The following is a 22,875-nucleotide window of genomic DNA, read 5'->3' as shown; positions in this document are numbered from 1 at the left end:
GTGTAAATCCTATTTACCATTTGCTAAACATGCTTACCTCCCTTTGAGTCAGAGGCAATAACTCTTGATTCGTTGCACGGGGTTAGCTCCCTTTGGTAAACGGAATTGTGTGAAGTTTTAAGCGAATCGCTGTGCGGTGTTAAAGGCAAGGGAGCTTACTCTTGTACACACACGATTGCCTCCCTTTGATCATAAACAATCACTCCCGTCCACTTGGGGTCCTTTCCATGTGATCTTTTTCTGTGCCAAATCCACTTTTTGAAGAAAAAGAAACGCATAAAGGAGGAATAATATAACGTACACATTAAGCTTAATTCACGTAACTGAACCAGATTAGCAGAGCTTCCAATCACTTTTAAGTAATGAAGTTCAAGGGTTTGAGAGCCAGGACCCAGGGGCCGCAGGATGACGGAGTGGAACCCCATGTGGGTTCATCGGGGCGAACCCCTACAATGAATTTATGTAGTAAGCCTCCTTAATTTAACTGTGTATTCCAGGGTTTATAGAATCTCGTGTGCATCACAGCTAAAGATTAGCATTAAACTTTTGATTTGCATTGAGACTTATTTAGGAATGGGTGGTTTCCGTCCGCCACGAAACTTTAATATTTCTTTATGAAACTTGCATGGATATCACTCATATACTGAACTGGTGCCTTACTATGTTTTGGGATTTCTAAAACAATTTATCTTTTTGTGTTTCCTTGGCAACAAACTGGAATTACTCTCAAAAACGTCCCGGCAGCATTCGTTTCCGGAGCATAACATGAAACCGTTTAATATTTTCTATTGCAACGTTTCATGTGTATCAAACACACGCTGTATGGTACCTTGGTTTCCTTGGCAACAAACTTGATTTAAACTCAAATACGTGTAGCAGCTTAACTCGGAAACCGTTTAACATTTAATTATGACACTTTATGTATCAAATACATGCAGAACTGATGCCTTTGGAAGTTTTTGTTTTGCTTATTTTACTGAGTGGCTGCATTGGGGAAACGTTTTCTCAGAAACTACTGAAGTTACATGAATACAACTTTGCAAGCTTATCGAAGACAAATTTGTCAAGACTGAGTTACAAAATTGATGCCGTAATTATTATATTTTTGGAGAGTTACCCTCTCCCTGCTTCAGATGTTTGCAGTGCCTGCTTCAAGGTAGGAAATCAGCAGTGAAGTAAGCACCTCAATGGCGGGGGATAGTGATAACGCTGTTTTCTTGTTTTTGTTGACTTGAAAGTTTGATATTAGAATTGGTAAGTCGGCCTTCCATGCATGTATGGAATACTACAAGGGACATTGTCGCGTTTTCGCGTTTTCGCGTTTTCACATTGTCGCCCTTCCAAAAAGCAAAATATGTCGAAATTAGCGAAAACTCGACATTGCGACAATGCAACATTTTAGCCAATTGTCGCATTGTTGCGTTGTCGCGCATTTTAACGCCTTTTTTTACACATTTTTGATGGGGCGATTGGTACGCCGCTTTTAGCAATATTCAAGCAATATCACGGCGTGGACACCAGAAATGGGCTTCAGACATTGTACCCATGTGGGGAATCAAACCCGAGTCTTCGGCGTGACAAGCGAACGCTTTGACGACTAGACTACCCCACTGCCCCTTTTTGGTGAATGATGATACAAGGTCAGGTCGAATCAGATCATTTATTCTGGAAGACGAGTGTGTAGATACCATAGGCATAGTTGTAGTTCATAGTTTCTTATCTGGTCGTTGTTGGGAAATGGAGTGGGCGTTGTTTCTGACCACGACCCTGTTTGGTTTGGCGTTACACCAGGTGAGACTCTGTTTGTATGCATATAATATATGTTTGGAGACTTCTGCGGTAGGGCTGGGAGGAGTCAAAATTTACTACCCAGGTACCCGCCCCTACCCGGGTACAAGCTATAGTTGGGTACAAACTGCCCGATTGGGAATTGTTTTATCAATTTAAGTACCCTTTAAATACAGATTAGAGTGTCTAAATTTAAACTGTTTTTGATAACTTTGACCAGTATAGAGACACCAGGGTGGTGTATATTTAGCGACGGGTAGAGATTGTAAACCAACAAATAGCATTGCTATCGCCCAAACTCAGATAACGACCAGTGCAGGAAGGGCTGTAGCCATGGTCTCTTCTCGACCCTTACCCTTTACGGATGTCGTCTACATTCACTGGACGGTTCACTAGTGTGCGTCAACTGATACCTGCAGTAGGTTTCAGAACGCCGACGTATAATCATATTAATACGCCATGACGACTATCTTTTACAATAATTCACAACGTTGAACTGAACAGTTTGATGCGATTGAACTTAAAATAGGAGGTGTACTGTTATCTGTATGACAAATTGTGTTCTTAACCCTTAAAGTGTGGTTTGTTGCGCATGGGTCAGGGCATGAGGAAGAGCGCCAGGAAGACGAACATATCGGCCTCACTTGTGCGCTCCAATGTAGAGAGTAAGAAATGCACTCGTCGCTTTTATCATTCAGGGTAAAGCGATTGCGATTGATTTGAAGACATCTCAAGTGAAGTCTGGGTTTAAGTGACTTTTCATCAACAACTTCAACAGCGAAGTCGGAGACTGGCTTCAGCGTTTTTATGTCTGTCGTCTGCAACTTGTCTGAGGATGGGTTTGTCGCTGGCAGAGGTCTTGTATACCTGTGGTCAAATTATCTACTTATATTTGGAATCCTTCTGTAAGCTGCTGTTTCCCCCTGGACGCCGTGACGTCACGGGTTGGCGCGTGCTCATCACGGGCGGTGGTCATGGAATTGGCCGCGAGATGGCGTTGGAGTTTGGGCGCCTTGGAGCAGACGTCATTCTCTGGGACATCAATGTGGTAAGTGTGTATCTGTTCTAGGTGTTCTATCAGTAGCTGAGGTTAGGTGAAATGGGCTTCAATGTCTTGTTCAAGGTTATTGCAGTTATCTATGTTACAGTCAATGTCTATAACCAGGCAATATGTATACTAACTGATTCATTTAGGCAATGTAAATATTGACTGACATTTTGAGTCAATATAGATATTGCCTGTACAAATGAGACTGGATTTAAGAACAGGTTGATTGTAGTATATTTGACTCCTTAATTTAATCTCTTCATTTTAGATGCAATTTGATCGTAAGTTGAGGTGGCCTCGAGATCCAAAGTCCGTGGACAACTTGGGTTTAACGACGACGCCGTCTGTTGTATTTTGTTTACGCTTCTTTTGACATTCTGACATAAAACATAATCTCTGGAAATGTCATTGAACTATTTTGAACGAGTTTGCCACATGGCTATAGTTACTCTGCCATGGCTGGTGGGTATTGTGACACACAGCCTTTCAGTTGTGGGTGTTCCTTAACTTATTTTGAGTGGTATATGTGGTCAAGGCTTCCATTGTTCCGACAGGAGGACATGGAGAACACTGCTGATGTTGTTCGGGCTGTCGGCGCCAAAGTTTCCACCTACACATGTGACGTCAGCAGCGTAGACGACATCAAGGACGTGGCGGAGCGCCTCCGGGAAGATGTCGGGGGTGTTGATGTGTTGGTGAATAACGCTGGGGTGTTGAATGGAGGGACTATCCTAGAGATGACGTCAGCAGATATCAGAAAGACGTTTGAGGTCAACACTTTGGCTCAGTTCTGGGTAAGCACTGCATCTTTGTTGGTTTTGCTTTACTTTTTCCATGAATATAGTAACTGTCGAATTTTACCTTTACAAAATATCATCCGAATGTAAATCAATTCAATGTATTTTACTTACATGTATGTTATATGTAGTACGAGTAATTGACCTACTTCTTGACGAGTATTGTTTTGATTTCTGAACGTTAAAAAATGTTAATATAAATGTCTGCACGGACGGAATACCGTGATTACTCCGGAGATTCCTTTTTGGTCATTATATATTACAAATTATATCTTTGTATAGCTACTGGAAATAAGTAAATACCATGATTGGTAACAACCATAAGTAAAGGATCATCTGTAGATCAATAATAATAATAATAATAATAATAATAGGCCCATTTACAGCTTCAGAAGTATCCAGGCCAACAAACCTGATCTTGTCCGTTTTGATAAATCCAATGAAATCATTTATATCATTGATTGAATTTTCTGTCCCTTTTGACAGTAATGTGATTGACACGATTCAGGAAAAACATGGCAAATATGCGGACCTCGCTTTCGAAATATCACGCTTGTATCCCAAGTACCAAGTTGTCCGACTCCCCATTGTTCTCGGTGCCTTAGGTTTGGTACCTCCCAATCTGATGACTGACATTGGGGATTACCCGGGTTTGCCCTTCTGACAATCAAGATAATGCAGAAGGCTGCAGTGTTAGGGAGTCTTCACATTCTCCGAAAAGTTCTGGGTGGGTTTGACTAGGCAGCGCTTCCTGGGTGAAGTACCATTTGCTGTCTGGGCTGCGTGAAGAAGGGGCAAGGGCCTTGAGCTGACGATGCCTAACCAGCCTGACGGTGCCAGGATCATCCAAACCCTCTTTGCTGCATTTTTTATTTTAATCTGTAATTAACACCAACAACAACAACAATAACGAGGACACGCAATAGACTAAGTAAACAAGCCTGACAACCCGATCCATCGATTGCCTCTTACGACCAGCATAGGTTTGTGGGAACCTGTTCTTAAACCACAATCCACGCAGGGGTTGCGTAAGATGGGTGCGGGATCGGCCACGACGTGTGGCGTGGCAGATGGCGTGGCATCGTACCCGACGGCGTTGATCAATCACCGGCTAACCTGATCCACATTCGATTAGTTACACTTCTAATCAGCCTGTGCCGCGTTCTACAAAGTGATCTTTGCACACAGACTGTCGTAACTCCTATACTTTAACATTGCCTTACGATTGTCGTACCGCTTAGATCGCTTTGTGGAACTAGGCCTGAACTCCACTCTTCTGAATTAGTTATATTGTATCTGTAATCTGTATATTGATGTGTATTCTCATTCCTTTTAGACAGTTCGGGAGTTTCTGCCCGGGATGATAGATCGCAACCGCGGCGTCATTCTCAACATAGCTTCAGCATCGGCAAAGTCGGGGACGGCCTACCTCGTCGACTACAGGTGTAAAACATGCTTCCTAACAACAGACCACTCGCTATCTTTACCCATGATACAATCTAGCCATTTACCCAGCAGTCCCCTGCAGATATATATTTTGTTTGTTTGTTTAACACCGCACTCATTTATTATTCTTTACAACCTAAGGACAAAATATTTTTGTCTAGCATTTTTCTTCTTCAAAATTTGATTTTTGTTAGAGACAGAGTATATTTTCGATCACTGCGAACAGTTGTTTTTCTCTGATTGGAGGCGCCGAACTGCTTCTTTTTTTCACAACACATTTACCAACGTTTAGTCCTGCAGAGCATTAAACAGGACGAAAAAAAGTATACACTTGAACATTGGATTTACCTACAAAATTACAAACGTTATCAACGCCACTGTACTGAAAAACAGCCAAAACATAACAATGATACCCGTATCAAATACATCACCATCGGATAACCATTTCCTGATTGTTTCATTTTAGCCACCACAAACATGGTTGTATACCTTCGTTCGCCTGGCAGTTCATAGTACCATAATACCAGTGTATATTTCCGCTGCTTTACTGGTAACAAATTTGAACATTCTACAACTTTTCTTTGTCACGACGTTTCAGAGCAGCTTCTTGCTCCTCCATCAAGAAGTAGACCCGAAACGTCGTTACAAGGAATAAAAGAAGTTGTTATCCATAAAATGTGTCATGTATTCATGTTTCTTCCAACTTCTAAATGCCCACCAAAGACTGCAGCCTACCAAGGATTGTCTCCGCAACTGTGACGTCATGTAACCGTGTGTTTTTTTGGTCTTGTTTGTTGTTTAACGCCGCAGTCAGCAATAGTACAGCTATATGACGGCGGTCTGTAAATAATGGATTCTGGACCAGACAATCCAGTTATTCATGTCATCCACTGGGATACAATGACATGCATCAACCAAGTCAGCGAGCCTGACAACCCGATCCCGTTAGTCGCCTCCTACGACAAGCATAGACGCCTTTTACGACAAGCATGGGTTGCTGAGGCCCTATTATAACCCGGATCTTCACGGGTCGTAGTAAACGGGGTGTTATCTTAGCTGGGCAATAGTTTGATAATGCTTGCAGTTCTACTCTATTTCCTGTGGGATAGGTTGTCTTGTATGTCATGTGCCCTTGATAACCATTAACCACAACCTGTCGCTAGGTAACAGGTTAGGTTTTATTGCAGTTCCTCCAAGGCGGCAGTTCTGGTTTTCTCTGAAGCCTTGGCGGAGGAGATGGCGTTGCTAGGTTACAGCTGGATACAGGTGACAGTCGTCTGCCCGGCCTTTGTGAGTACAGGATTGTGCCGCAACCCCAAAGACAGGTGGGTCTTCTCTGCTAGAGTTGCTAGAGCTTCTGAATCTACAGCATTTAAATACTTAGAGGCCAACTGACCTGAGCCCAGTTAGATAATTACTCTAACTTACGAGTGAGTGAGTGAGTGAGTGAGCGAGTGGGTGAGTGGGTGAGTGAGTGGGTGAGTGGGTGAGTTTGGTTTTACGCCAGTTTGAACATTATTTCAGTCGTATCACGGCGTGTTCCGAAGTGATGCAAGTCTTCGGAGTTTAAACCAACGATTGTAGGTTTCTGACACGCCTAAGGGAAGCGAAGGGGAAACGCGACGCCTAAGACGAATGGGCCATCCATGCTCCCAATCTTAAGAGGATATTGAAAAATATGATTATCATCACTTTGTTACGGAAACAGCAAAGTTCATATTCAACCTGGACCCATTCCCCTGGCGTTTGGAGGAATACATTGTTAATGTCAAAAAAACATTTTTTTTATTAACACAAGAAAAAATACCCATATATACAAAATATACAATTTTGTATATTTGATATTTCCAAAATATACAATTTTGTATAGTTGGTATTTCCAAAATATACAATTTTGTATATATGGTTAGATTTTACCACTGCTTCATTCAATTTCCTCACCTCTTATAGAATGTTTCACATAATGTGGTTGCAAAGTTTACTAATGATACCGAACAGTATAATCATTGCATGTGACAATAATGCTTTAATACTATTTTCATTATGACAACTATATGATGTTATGAAATAATTTGTATTTCGTTATGTTTTACAGATCTTAATAACAGTTTGATCAATATAAAATGCGTACGCCAGCAACAAGTAGTTGAAAGTAGTTTTAAACATTGATGTTTATCGTTCCAAAGCTCTGTTCTCCAGCTCAGTTCATCTTTGTTTACGAGAACGTTTTTAATATGGGCAATTTTCTTCTTTCGGGACATTGGAGCAGTCATAATATTCATAACATCATAAATATTAAGATTACAGGCAATTTTAACAACTTTAGTACTCCATGAACTTTTACATAGTAACCATTTTCTTCATCAAAGCGTTACAAGTACTGTTATTAAATCTTGGGGTAGTCTAAAAACATTAGCATGTAATGTAACAAACGGGGAGGAGAGACCCATGTCTCCATTAGTGGCTATACATGGAGGTACCGTTACTAACACCAAGAAATAATTTACCGGCTCTATTTTGGATTAGATTAACGTTTTATCCTCATATACCAGAGCCATAGAACATTACCGGCTCAACAAGACTTTCATACAGTTTCATAAAAAACATCATAAGACATACACCCAACAGAATAAGACAAAGCATGGCTGGCAGAATTGTACAACTCTTTCACAGTTTCACATATCTAGATGCTCGTCAACCCGTAGTCCCAGATAACGATATGATTCTACATAGACCAGTGTTTGCCCAGCGAAGAGGAATCTGGTTAATCTGTATCACTTAACGAGTGGTGAATAGCTTACTCTGCCCACAGTCGAGAGCAGCACAGTAATTAGTAGTTAAGACCAGGCGAATACACTGGTCACACTTGACTGGTCTGTCTGATGATTCGGTCACCTGCCAAATGGGATGTCTGACAATTGGGTGTGAACCTTACAGAGGAAGTTATTTTATGAATGCGTCACGTGTTTCAAAAGAGATGACCATTATCTAAGTGAAATACTTCTGAGATCATAAAGGACATAACATTTAATAAAGTGAAATTCATTTTCGACAAACTTTTATGAACAATTTTAAAACAGTGCGGGCAGATTCTATTTTCTAAAAGGTTTGGGGGGGTGTAAATCGTCCTGTTTCGATCCAGATCTCAAACTAGCTAAAATGCGACGGTGGTCCCTGTATTTAAAACATAAGGAGCAACAACGTTACGATCATGAAAGTTCTTAATGTATTGCCCTTAACGTTATGTTTATCGTTCCAAAGCTTTGTTCTCCAGCTCAGTTCATCTTTGTTTACGAGAACGTTTTTAATATGGGCAATTTTCTTCTTTCGGGACATTGGAGCAGTCATAATATTCATAACATCATAAATATTAAGATTACAGGCAATTTTAACAACTTAAGTACTCCATGAACTTTTACATAGTAACCATTTTCTTCATCAAAGCGTTACAAGTACTGTTATTAAATCTTGGGGTAGTCTAAAAACATTAGCATGTAATGTAACAAACGGGGAGGAGAGACCCATGTCTCCATTAGTGGCTATACATGGAGGTACCGTTACTAACACCAAGAAATAATTTACCGGCTCTATTTTGGATTAGATTAACGTTTTATCCTCATATACCAGAGCCATAGATCATTACCGGCCCAACAAGACTTTCATACAGTTTCATAAAAAACATCATAAGACATACACCCAACAGAATAAGACAAAGCATGGCTGGCAGAATTGTACAACTCTTTCACAGTTTCACATATCTAGATGCTCGTCAACCCGTAGTCCCAGATAACGATATGATTCTACATAGACCAGTGTTTGCCCAGCGAAGAGGAAACTGGTTAATCTGTATCACTTAACGAGTGGTGAATAGCTTACTCTGCCCACAGTCGAGAGCAGCACAGTAATTAGTAGTTTAGACCAGGCGAATACACTGGTCACACTTGACTGGTCTGTCTGATGATTCGGTCACCTGCCAAATGGGATGTCTGACAATTGGGTGTGAACCTTACAGAGGAAGTTATTTTATGAATGCGTCACGTGTTTCAAAAGAGATGACCATTATCTAAGTAAAATACTTCTAAGATCATAAAGGACATAACATTTAATAAAGTGAAATTCATTTTCGACAAACTTTTATGAACAATTTTAAAACAGTGCGGGCAGATTCTATTTTCTAAAAGGTTTGGGGGGGTGTAAATGGTCCTGTTTCGATCCAGATCTCAAACTTGCTAAAATGCGACGGTGGTCCCTGTATTTAAAACATAAGGAGCAACAACGTTACGATCATGAAAGTTCTTAATGTATTGCCCTTAACGTTATGTTTATCGTTCCAAAGCTCTGTTCTCCAGCTCAGTTCATCTTTGTTTACGAGAACGTTTTTAATATGGGCAATTTTCTTCTTTCGGGACATTGGAGCAGTCATAATATTCATAACATCATAAATATTAAGATTACAGGCAATTTTAACAACTTTAGTACTCCATGAACTTTTACATAGTAACCATTTTCTTCATCAAAGCGTTACAAGTACTGTTATTAAATCTTGGGGTAGTCTAAAAACATTAGCATGTAATGTAACAAACGGGGAGGAGAGACCCATGTCTCCATTAGTGGCTATACTGGAGGTACCGTTACTAACACCAAGAAATAATTACGGGCTCTATTGTGGATTAGATTAATGTTTTATCCTCATATACCAGAGCCATAGAACATTACCGGCTCAACAAGACTTTCATACAGTTTCATAAAAAAACATCATAAGACATACACCCAACAGAATAAGACAAAGCATGGCTGGCAGAATTGTACAACTCTTTCACAGTTTCACATATCTAGATGCTCGTCAACCCGTAGTCCCAGATAACGATATGATTCTACATAGACCAGTGTTTGCCCAGCGTAGAGGAATCTGTTTAATCTGGTTAATCTGACTGTTGGAATATTATCTATGCATTATCCTGTCTAAAAATCTAGATATATTTACAATATCATGTATGCATTTTTGAATCATTGTATTCCGGAGTGGTCTTCATATAAACTTCTTGACCAATCCGCTTCATGTACATTTTCAGAAAAACATAACATAACATGGGAATACCGTTCGAATTGAGCCTCGCTCAATTTCCCTGTGCGCTGTGATGTTTTATTTATTTTTTTTAAATGAAAATTTTACAGGGACTAGCTGTGCTACCACACATGTTAAACCATTTTTACAGTTTTGTCTAATTTTAGCGATAATGAAAACTGAGTAGAGATAAGATATATTGATGAACAACGTCTTTATTACAGTTAGGAGCGACGCTTAGGTGTATGTTGTAACACCATTATCAAGCAAGTGATGTTGTTCATCCACAGATCTTATCCTCTCTCAATACTCCAACTTCTAAATTCCTCGCAAAGAAGATAATGATACTTGTTTTGAATCTTGCCATCGTACAAAATATTCTTCGCACAGTATTCAAGAAACAATGTAATATTAATATCATACTACGCCATCAATATATGTTGTGCAATATTTGAGAGGTTGGCGCCTGTCGGGACGGTGTGAGATGCTAAAACTGTTCTTGTATAGTCTAGTATCCTTTGGCTAGTGACAGCTACCACTGTTTATTCCCATTCAAGTTGCTAACGGTGTTTCATCTAAACAGTATTATGGGAACGGAAATTAAAACATTTCTTCATTCGTTATGCTACCATTTTTGAATATATGTCCATGAGATTAATCTGTTCATTTTTCCGTATTTTTATTACGGAACTTATAGCTTTGTGTGGCACAAACGATCAAATAGTAAGATGACTACAATTAAAGGGCATTAATAACGAGAGGCTGTTCACATATATGTACATCATATATGTATCACGCGAATCATTTCTGATTTTACTCGACGTAAGAGCTAGAAACGTTACCTACTTCCGGCGCAGCGGTTCTAGATGTTGGCGCTATCTAGATTGGGTCCCTGACACATGCAGCTCTATTTGATGGGTGTATTGTACTTAATAAGCTGAACTTTTATAAATCTATTTTTTGCAAATATATACTGGTCACTCCAACTAATCATTGTTACTAAAATATATAGGATTGTTGTCTATAACGTGTCCATTCGTATGTCTGTTTTACGTCTGTTCTACTAATTATTGACACTAAGAAACTCGTATAATTTTTTAAATCATTACTAAACGTGTTGTACTTGTCTACATCTGAATTGAAAAGTGGGAGAAAAGTTGCTTACGGTATTTTGCCGCCTTTGATTGTTCTGATGATCAAGATGACAACGTCAAAATCTAAGTGTTCAGGAGTCGATGAGGATTCAGGAGTTTTTGAATCGATGCAGAATCAAGGTTGGGGGTTATTATAGGCCTAATAGTGCACCACGTGATTTATGTCCAGGCCCCCGTGACATGCAGTTGTCATGTGACATGTAATTAACTAATTGAATTGCAAAAACAATTCCGACAGCAAATAACCGCATCCACAACAACAATGCGTGGATGCAAAGAAAGAAACCATTTTAAACCCCTTTCTGTATATTTGTATTTGTATTCCTTTCTGAAACTATCATTCTACAAACAGTTGTGTTCACCGCCCATTGTGATACTTCTACTTAAGAAAATAAAAAAGGATGTTTATTTAGTCATTTGACATGCGTTCATTGTAAACAAGGATTAGTGTGAAAGGATTACTAAGTTTGTCATCCAGTATAATGCACTTCCTCGATTAGCATAATTAGAACAGAGTTTGTAATTAGTTATATCCTGACTCCAGTTAACCAAGGCAGCTACATCAGTTGTGATTTATGAATTTGTGGAATCTTAATGAAAATAACGACCGCCTGTCACAAAAATGCAAACGAACATTGAACACGCACAGTTGCAGATTTTCCTTTCGTACATTTGAGGGTGAACGAAGCCGTGCAAGATGCTTTACAGCGATTTGTCTTCAGAACACATATTGAGCTCAGGTAAGTTTATTAATGATGATATTTTCATCCATTCATAGATATGGCGATCATGAGCGCTGACACTATATGTATTCGCAATAGAACATTTGGAAGACTAGACACAAATTGAGTCACAATATGACAACATCAAATCAAAGAATTTGTTTAATGCAACAGATTTAAGGCATTGAAATTGTACATTATTATAAAATACATGAGTGTCGCTACGTCTCATGTCAAATACATCAATGAATTCTTTATAAAAAAAATTAATTTAATATTACTATGAATTTATAGCTAAAATTATGGAGTCTTGCATGTCGAGCCAACAAACTATAGTACATATTATTCACCTTGGAATTTCTGTTTACTGTGCTTCCGGTGGGGTCAACCCTATTCCCAAAATGGACAGTTCCAAATACTACTGCATAAAATATTAATGCCAATTTGGAGAAAATTACCAAATGAATGAATGCAAGTAAAACTTAATCCAGGGAAAAAGAAAACTGTTCAATATCACGTCAAAGTGTGCCCAAGTGCAAAACCTAATCTTAAAATGAAAGGACTTTGGTATTAATATTTCAGTCAGATTATGATATTGGCGAGTTAACGAGGTAAGCCCTATGATTAATTGTCTTAAATACCTTTCTGGTGTCCACCGCCGTGAACCATACTCAATCACTCAGATAAATAACCCCTTTTACATAAGTCATGAACAAGCATATATATATTGCCAATATTTTGCTCCCATGTTTTGGATAATTGTACCAAAGAAAAAGAATTAATCCTAGAATGTCTACACATTAATTTATTACGGACGCTGAAATAATGCCGATGAGACGTTAATTTTTACCTCGCCCACTCACTGATTACGGACTATTTGTGGGCCAATAAGAGGTACAAGCCACGTGAAAATGTAGAGTGAGACCAACGTAGCCATTACACCTTTTTACAAGATGGAAAACATCTTTGCTGTTAGTGATTACATATAAAGAAATCTAACCAATTCACAGGCTATACGTTGTAGAACTGAATGCAAGTCATTCCTACCTGATACCATTAATAATTGGAATAGTCACCCGAAAAAGAGGATTATTAAACTTAGACAATGTTATATTCAGTTAAGCCATGATACCAGATTTTGTCACTTTAAACTTCCATCGGCTTAAAAAACACATCTCAGATAACACATCATGCATGCTCTTGTGGCTGTCACAATGGTACACTGCATTAATTTTTACACATGCCCCAACTACAATATATTTAGAAACGATTCTATTCTAAAGGTTAAGTGAGTTTCTAATCAGTGGTTTATTGGAAACAATTTGAACAGTGCCTAATTTAGCTATTTTGAAATCGGCCATGTACATCCGACGTTCGGGTGGATTTGCACATATATAATAACTAGTAGTAAGACTTAATACATACTTTGAGACACGTATTAAAGAGTTAAATAACTTTTCTTAGCAAACCCCTTTCCATCAACCGCACTGTTGACCTATCTTTTTTGTTCTGTTTTGATGTATTGATGTATTATTTAATACAATATGTATATCTCCCTTCATCCCAATGTTAATAAAAGGAAGCTTGGTGGGGACTTTTGGGATATAAGAAATGAATACAGACTGCCATATTGTCTGAATGTCTTAACAATCACCGGGTGTGACCACGTAGACAGGATATCATTCGGGTTTCTCATAATTACTCCATGAGCATGCTTGGTATTGTAGCTTGGGGATATTAAATGTAAGTTTGTTATCAGAGGAGATTGATAGTGAACTTTTAGTACCAGTTAGATATGATATCTATATGACTTCTTTCTGTTTGACAAAGGATTAAGGGTATATGTGTGGGTAATCCTTCCACGCTGATGAAAGAAAGTCACTCTACTAGTTCATGTAATCTACGTCAAATAAGATCAGAACACATGCATTATTGCAACATACTCAGGATACCAATAACAACGAAATGTACAAATTAACAAACATGATCAATATTATTATTACATGTTAATGCCATGTATGTAAATATAGCTATATAAACATATGTTAAATTTTTCAGCTTGTGTGAAGTCGTCCATAAATACAAGAAAACGTATATTTTCCCAAAATTATATTACCCTCAAAAGGGCAATTATATTCACGTTACATTTTTTCAGTCTCTTTTTTAATTCGAATGACGTAACATTTATGTTACTTTGATTTTATTAGACCCATGTTGTTGTTACAGACCCAGGGATTGACTAGGTTCATTACATGTCATAAAAGTGCCGGGACATAATATGGTGGCAATACATTCTCTAATTAACACCTGTCACAAAGGGACGGGCAATTTGGGTTTGTCCTCAGGGAATGTGTTATGCAATTTGTGTATTCATGAAATAACATTCAACAAATTATGTACATGGTCCTGTGATGTAGGATTGATGCATTCGTACTTTTTATAAATAAATGAATTGCATTTTTTTTCTTAACCGTGTGCGAAATACGCATAATGTCGGAAAGCGCAAGTTAAATACTGACTTCATCCCAAAATAAATCACAAACCCTTTCTTATAATTTGTATATTATTCTATATTTTAATTATGTAAATCACGTTCCTGTCACTTTTAAAGTAGAATACGTTAGTCACTCAACCAATTCCATTATTATTTTCCCAAAGATCAAAGATTAAAGCAGTTATCAAGATTTATTTTCATATCTTTAAAAATACTTAATCTTTACATTGAAACTGCCATCATGATGTATTATTATTATTATTATTTTTACTATTATTATTGATGTACATATGGTTTGCACCCAACCATGCGCGTGCCAAATTATACAGCGTCAAGCTTTTAGAGCGCCAACTAAGTTTTCCAAAGTAGAAATTAAGCCAAATGAATATATATCAAGTTTCCTTTTGCTAGAACATATGCATGCTGTTGTGTTTTTTCAAGGTAATCTTCGTTCTCGCATTGATAACAATATTTAAAGAACAAGTATTATAAAATATAATACGGGAATATATTACGCACGTTATTTACGCATCCGGTTGCTCATAATACAATTTTCCCCAAGGACTACCGTTTTACAAAACGCGATTTTCCGCGTTTCCGCCGAGATTTCACATTATAACAATGTATATCTACAATGAAACCGACAGCTCAGAACAAACCAAATTCAACACTTTTAAGTAGTGATAAAATAGTTTTCATCCTCTGTGCAATCCACTCTGTTGGCATATGTGCACGAGAGCATGTTACAAAACACATCGCGGCCTCCCCGTAAAACAAATCCAAGCTCAAACACTTTCAATACAGAAGTTACCGCCAAAGCAATCGCCCCCGACAGCTAATCCCCTCTGTGCATTTGACCATAAAGTCTACTCACATACCAAGCACCGCGCCAGGAAAAGTACCAGACGCCTCAACCGCCCACCCGTCAATATCATTGCAAGGACAGTATGTACTCCCGCTAACAGTGTGGAGTACTAATTAAACCTTCCAGTAATGTTACCCGCCACTAAATCAGTTTTTTGTAACTTGCTGATACTATTTTGCACATACAAAGCATTTATAGAGCAATACATAGCAATTATCCTCCTTTACCAACATATACAAAGAAACACAGTGCTCAACTTAAAACACTTCAATTTGCACATATATCATAATTATACACAAATACATAATAATTATCTCCCTTTACCAATATATACAAACAAAACAAATTTGGATACACCATATATACAAATTTGTATATTTTGTATATGTCATATATACAAACTTGTATATTTTGTATATATCATCTTTCCAATCTTGTATATCCTTTGGAAATATCATCTTTCCAAAGGATATACAAGCTTGTATATATGGATTTTTTTTGCAGTGTAATTTATCATTACAATGTACATACCCCGTGGGGATGTCGAGATATAACTAGTCCCCAGGAACCTATGCTCGTCGTAAGAGGCCAAATGAATCGGATGGTCAGGTTATCGTTGCTCACAATATAGATCACTGGATTGTCTGATCCAGACTTGATTATTTAATAAAACAGTCATATATCTGGAATATCGCTGAGTGCGGAGTTAAACAACAAACAAACCATTTTTTATGTTTCCAGAATCAACCGTCTACTGAGTCCCAGGGAGACGGCGCTCGCCGCCATTGATGGAATGTTGAGAGGAGAGTTTGTAGTACATGTACCGAAGTCTCTGTGGCTGGGCCTGAAGTTCTCCGAGTAAGTACGATTGGCTTTTTGCAACGCACCCCAAGTTTTGACACTGCGAGCTCTGGCTGACTGTGTCATCATTCCCTGTCATTCGGAATTGGACTCATGCTTCCAACCACCGGCTTATCTGGGCTCCAGTTACAGCAGCCTGATGTGATGCCGCTGGAGTATTGCTGACTGGAGCATAAAACAACATTCTCTCACCCACTTTTGTTCAGGGGCGAGGAAGGTCCCTGTACATGGGTGTTGTCGGCCATATTGAAAACGTCATTCTTGTTCATGTCTAAATCAATTATCCGTGAATCGTGATAATCATGTTTATGCAGTAAGTACGTGGTATGCTAAGTTGTGTTGTGTCTTTTATATTTGAACCTCTTTAATGTTTGTATGTATCTCGTGCCTTTGTGGCTGCCACGTTTAGCCCTCTGATCAGGTAAGTAATCATCAAAGTTGAATAACACTTGCAAATAGCCGAGTGTTGATTCAGCAATAAGCAGTAGTACCTAAAACAGTAATACCGTGTACCTACACTAGGACTGCCGGTATTTGAGTCTTCTTGTTTACCCCGTTTACCCTGTTTACCCTGTTTACCCTGTTTACCCTGTTTACCCTTGTACAGCTTTGAGGTATGGCTTCACGTGTTCAAGCAAGACATTAGGTGAATTTCCGAGCATCATGTTTCTCTTTATTTGTTATGTCCTGAGAATACTGTGTGCTATACAGTTCATGACTCATGTCCATTTGCAACACCAATGTTTCAGAATGCTTCCAGAAAGAGCTCACATGAGAATCAAATCATCCCTGAATCTGGGTATCGATCCTCAGTACTCGCCCCCTGTCACTGCCAGGGTCAAGGACAAAGAAAAGTGTCAAGGAATTAAAGATCTGGATCAAATTCCTGGTGAAGATAATATTCATTGTCTTCAGTAGAGGATGTCTCAGAACATTATCCCTTATGTGAATAATACCTACTGGTAACCTGTAGAACACGTATCGGGGATGCCTTGGATCTGCTTGTTCAATTATAGTGTCAAGGGCTAGTCAGTGATGGTTACAATATTTGAACGGTATTTCAGCAAGCTGGTAAGGGGGCCAAAATGTGTGTTGTGACCCCCTTGTAGTGCAAGTGGTCTCGGCAAATCGTAATGCAGGACGCATCATGGGACTGGCATGTTCAACGTCATTAGTGAGTGAGCGGGTCAGTATTGTGTGGACCGCCTCCGTGGTGTAGTGGTGAAGCGTCTGCCCGGAGAGAGGAAGGTCCGGATAAGAAAGAATGTTAAAAGACAATCTTGTCGTGACTCGCCTCGCGTTGCGCATTAAGGGGCTAAAACAAGGACAGTATACTGTCTGAGCGGGGTATTCATGTTAAACTGCGGCATGGTATCTCTGTGGGCTAGCACTGTAAAATCGGCATGAGCACGTCGCTATATAAGTGCAATAATCTTGAACGCGACGTTAAACCTCAATTCACCTCACCTCAGTTATGTGTGTGAGGAACGACCAAAGTCATGCAAGAGGTCATGGTTCAGATTGAGTTATCAATAACAATTTCCAAAGCAGCACCCATTCAAGTTTATGCTCAAGGCCTAAAATCACACAATAGCAAGATCTGCGGTTTCAAAGTTATAGAAGCTGTACAGATTGTAGGATATCATAGTGCAGTTGGAAGAGTAGGGTCTCCATCTGAGACTCACGATCAGATGTTTCTGATGTGCCTAAGGACTGCAACTCTGCACAGCGAATTGCGGCGCCTTTGTCGACTGGGACACCCGTGTGTCCCTCCCCCAGCTTAATGCTGATGGTTGTAGGATATCCTCGAAACTACAGACCAACTGACATGTGTTACTTAAAATAAATACATAACCCACATACATATATCACATCGGTGCATTTCTTATTTCATCTTTATTTTCTTAATGATATTCAATTTTGATGAACATTTAAGTTAACCCACAATCACAGACACAAATAATTTAGGGTTTTGTATTTACTTAGAACATAAATTCAAAAGGTTTTAGCTGCTGTTGAAGTGAAGTGTCTGATCAAGTACCATGAAGTACTATGAAGAATGATAAGAATTTGGTTAACCCACACATCTTTGTCGTGAGAGGCGACAAACTGATCGGATGGGAATATAGCTGTAAAATCGCTGTGTGCGGCGTTTAACAAAAAACAAACAGGATGGATCCATTTCGTGAAGATCTGGAGTAGAATAGATCTTCAGCAACCCATGATTGCCATAATAGGCGACTATGCTTGTCGTAAGAGGCGACTAACGGGATCGGGAGGTCAGGCTTGCTGACTTGGTTGATGCATGTCATCGTATCCTAATTGAGTGGATAGATGCTCATGATGTTAATCAGTGGATTGTCTGGTCGATTATTTACAGACCGCCAGCGTTAAACAAGAAACAAACAAACATTCCTGGTCATTGAGGGATTATTGTTATTACACGCTTGGGAGGAGATATCTGCAGGTTAGTCAGACGTCTACGATAGACGTCAAAATACACCACGTCACTGAAACAATATAGGCATGTTTTTTTCCACTGAACAAAAAAGTTTGGGATCATTAATATTTTCGAGATAATATTATAAAATTGTGTGCTCACTTTTCACAACCAATTATATCCCCCAACTATTCATGATCCAAAGTTTTTTGTTCAGTTCCAAATGCATGTGTAGTTATAACGACCAATTAAAACGACGATTACTGCTACTACAGAGGCATTGAATGTATTTAACATTGAGTTATAATAGTTAATCATTTACGATTTGTGAATATAGTTGAATATTGTTGACTGCCGCGTTAAACGACAAACAAACAAATCATATTTGTGTACATGGTTGTCGAAGGAAGTACAGGGTATAGCTTTCACTGTTTTTGTGGCGGACCTTGATATCATTTTAGAAGAAAGGAATTTGTTTTTTGATAATTATTGGTAAAAATGTAACCGATATGCATAGACGTTTGAACATAACATATCAGACGGTTCAAACTATTGGCGTTGTATTTATTCAGAGCCGTGGACAACTTGAAATTATATTTAGTTAGGCTAAATTAAATTTAGTTATGTATTATAAAATATATATATTTTAAGTACAAATCTTGATACATTATTTGAATTTATCAAAAGTTTATAGATTGAAATAGAGATTTCTACACTTATGGCGGTTACGTACCATTAGATACGTTTTGAAATAGTGAGTTGTAAGATAAATCATATATTACAGGCGGTAATCTGTTTCTGACGCACCTTTAAATCGCACCATTTTAGCATCGAATCTATGCATATTTTGTTTATTATCATGATCGCAGAGGCGCATTTATACATTTCACAACGCCATGAGTGACCAGATCCGGCTTACTGCTCACTACCTATACCTAGTGAGACCCTCCATGAAAGCACTTCACCAATATCTGTGGATTATCAAGGTAATAACGATAATGCCAACGAGATAAGACCTAAAAACATTTATTAAACCATAAAGTTTCGTCACAGACGTAGGTGAATTCGACTGAAGCGCATCAATGAAGGACAATCAGAAAAGCACTTCGTCCTGATCTGACGTTATGTCATCGCCATGGAGTAGAGGAGACAGAAAAGATTTCAGAGGAGACTCGGCTCCACAGAAGCAGCGATAACAAATCACCATGACAAAAGACACAGCGGTATAAATCCCCCCTGTACACACTCGGCCTCATGGTAGTTGGTACTGGCTGACCCGCCCCCTAGGCTAGTTCTCGCCCCTTCCGGTCATCTTCCCGAGGCAAGGGAGTTAACTCACTATGAACGTTTTGTTTTCACTGGAAACAATTTTTGCCTTTACCATAAGCAGTATTCTATATCAGCGGTGTAATACCTTTGTATTAATGACAAAACTCGAGCTCAATACGAGCCATCTTTACTTCGGCCACGTGACGGTAAGAACAAAAACTTGGTTCGGCAATCTCAAATCAACAATACATATAAAACTCGAATCTGTAAACGAAACAGGATCCATTACAAGCGGAATGGCTTGTTTAAAACGAAATTTTATTCATCACAAAATTAATTCAAGATACGACTTATACATAGTAGGTGGTGCTTAATGTGTTTTCAATGTTATACTAAGTTCTGTGGTTTATACGAAATGTCGCCAGGATGTTAGTGAACCAGTTCAGTGAAAATATTGTTGATGATTCCAGCCACTCGGCCTTATAGGTGTGGTGAGGTGGGGTGGGGTGGGGTGAGGTGGGGTGAGGTGAGGTGAGGTGGGGTGAGGTGAGGTCAGGTGGGGTGAAATGGGGTTTAACGTCGCGTCCAAGATTATTGCACTTATATAGCGACGTGCATGCACGTGTGTGCGTGTGTGGCTGCTTGTACTAGTCCGGACTGATGCCGATTTATAGTGCTAGCCCACTGAGATACCATGCCGCAGTTTAACATGAATACCCCACTCAGACACAGTGTACTGACTCCGAGCCGATCTGTCCTTGTTTTAGCCCCTTTATGTCGAGCGCCAGACAGGGTAACAACAAGTACCATCTTTTAACGTCTTTTGGAATGACGCGGCCGTGGATCGAACCCCGGACATTCCGCTCTCCGGGCGGACACTCTAACACTGGACCACGGAGGCGGTGCCTTATATGGGTGTGAAAAAGATGGAAAATGATAATGTTTTCATGATAACAACCTAATTTGGTTTTGGTTCTGATATGTGTCGATTCCCAAATTGAAACATGTTAACCCAAGAATCTGGTCGTGAAAGAAGTTAGTGTGAAACCAACAACAAACCAAAAAATTATGGTATACAATCATTGTATTACAAAATTAACTAGGTCTACAAATCAATACAAATTTCTACATAGCAATTACAATGCCAGTATACAAAGGAGTGGTAGTACAATATTCAATGGCAGTATCAAATACAAAATATGATGGACGTGGTGATATAAAAAAGTTCAGAGATAATAAATATTCACCAACCCACAACAGTGGTCAAGCTACCAAGATAGGCCCTGGCTTGGACCAATGGGGTGAAAAGTGATCACCATACGAAAAGGTGATCTTGACGTAATGTCAGATGAAATGTCCAGCACTTTAATTTCCACGCAGTACTTGACCAGTCTGCATTGGAATTGAACTGTGTGTATCGGTCACAAAGGCGGCAAATAGTGCTGTGGTCAACGTTGAAGTGGCGTGCAACAGAAGACTGCGATTCACCTCTTTGGATACACCCTATGGCGATGTTCCGACCAGCGCTTAGTCTTGTCATTTTCGAAATTGAAAAATGTTGACAATTGAACGACAAATTATTGGCTCATGCTTGCCTTTTCATAACCACTACCACGAGTTACGAATGCCATAACACGTGCATTTTGCTTTACTGTTTTCCTCCATGACATTGTTGAACAAGTGTGAAAACAATGCCGTTTAAGACATTGCAAATCGACAATGGCTGCGTTTTGACGCACCGTTTGTCGAATATCAGGCCACCAACAACATATATCCAATTTATATACCGAATTGTTTGTGTCAAGTTCAGATAACTACATACTACCTGTACTACCTTTCTTCTTTTGAAGTGTGAGTTAAGGAGTGAGTTGGGTTCAACGCCGCTTTTACTCCAGTTATATCACGGCGTGTCAGCTTAATTGTGGTGGGAAAGTCCGAAGTGATGCAGGTCTCAGACATTTACCACTTCGGTGAAACCCACGAGCACGGGTATGGTGCTGACAAACCTAGAAACATAATCGGGGTGAACCTCGATTCGAAGCCACAATCATAGGTTTCTGGCGTGTCCAATGGACGCAACTCTGCACAGCGAATCGCGGCGCCTTAGACGACTGGGCCACCCGTGCCCCCATACTCGTTCTCGTGGGTTTCGACGAAATGATAACCGTCTGAGACCTGCACCACTCCGGGCTTTCCTCCTACAATCAGCTGACACGCCGTGATATAACTGGAATACTGTTAAAAGAGGCGTTAAAAGCCCAACTCACTCACTCATAACGCATCCCTCAATATGAAAGTTTAAATCAAATACACTGCTGGGGGATACAACAGTAGATTTGGATATTAATATTATAGTCGGTAATAGACATTTTCACGTATTTGGTTACCGTCACCCATGATTATTTGCTCAAAGAGTTGTGCGGAGTTGCGTCCCTTAAGTTTGCCAGAATCCTGTTATCATAGGCACGAATCTTTGGTCGTTGATTCCACCAACGGCTTAAACATCTAAGTCCTGCATCACTTCTGGTTTCCTAATACATCGAAGATACACGCAGTGATATCACTGAAATACTGTTTATTTATATATAAAAATACAGTTTAATAAGGCAATAAGTAAATATTCCTAAATGCTTAGATATATGATAAGGCGTCACGAGTCCTATATTTACGTTTAATCTTAAGCGTGACACTTTCTTTATTGTATTGGGCGGTACAGGTGGCCCAGAAATATCCGGTGACGTAATGCGTCCTGTGCCAGGATCCGCTGATGTTTGGTTCGAATCCCAGTTTTGATGTGTGGTGCATCATTGCCATATATATGCTCGTTCTCGACCTAACTATGTTTCTTAGTTTGTCAGTACCAGCCCGTGTTCGGCGATAAATGTCCATCACTTCGGGCTTTTCTCCACATTAAGCTCACGTGCTG

At 39.3% G+C, this 22,875-nt stretch overlaps 1 protein-coding gene across 1 annotated transcript; it reads left to right on the top strand.

The window, feature by feature from the left end:
- The first annotated feature begins 1,722 nt into the window (after nucleotides 1-1,722).
- Nucleotides 1,723-18,113, top strand: LOC124144795 (estradiol 17-beta-dehydrogenase 11-like). The gene is made up of 7 exons (XM_046514357.2): nucleotides 1,723-1,791; nucleotides 2,487-2,836; nucleotides 3,391-3,630; nucleotides 4,970-5,076; nucleotides 6,267-6,404; nucleotides 16,121-16,237; nucleotides 16,990-18,113. The coding sequence occupies exons 2-7, from the start codon at nucleotides 2,624-2,626 to the stop codon at nucleotides 17,156-17,158; spliced, it is 984 nt and encodes a 327-aa protein (XP_046370313.1). The 5' UTR covers nucleotides 1,723-1,791; nucleotides 2,487-2,623; the 3' UTR covers nucleotides 17,159-18,113.
- The last annotated feature ends 4,762 nt before the right edge of the window (nucleotides 18,114-22,875 follow it).

Source organism: Haliotis rufescens, unplaced genomic scaffold (genome assembly GCF_023055435.1).
Source record: "Haliotis rufescens isolate VD_foot unplaced genomic scaffold, xgHalRufe1.0.p SCAF_8, whole genome shotgun sequence".
NCBI classification, from domain to species: Eukaryota; Metazoa; Mollusca; class Gastropoda; order Lepetellida; family Haliotidae; genus Haliotis; species Haliotis rufescens.
The sequence above is the reverse complement of the archived record's forward strand: the minus strand, read 5'-3'. Positions and strand labels throughout refer to the sequence as shown.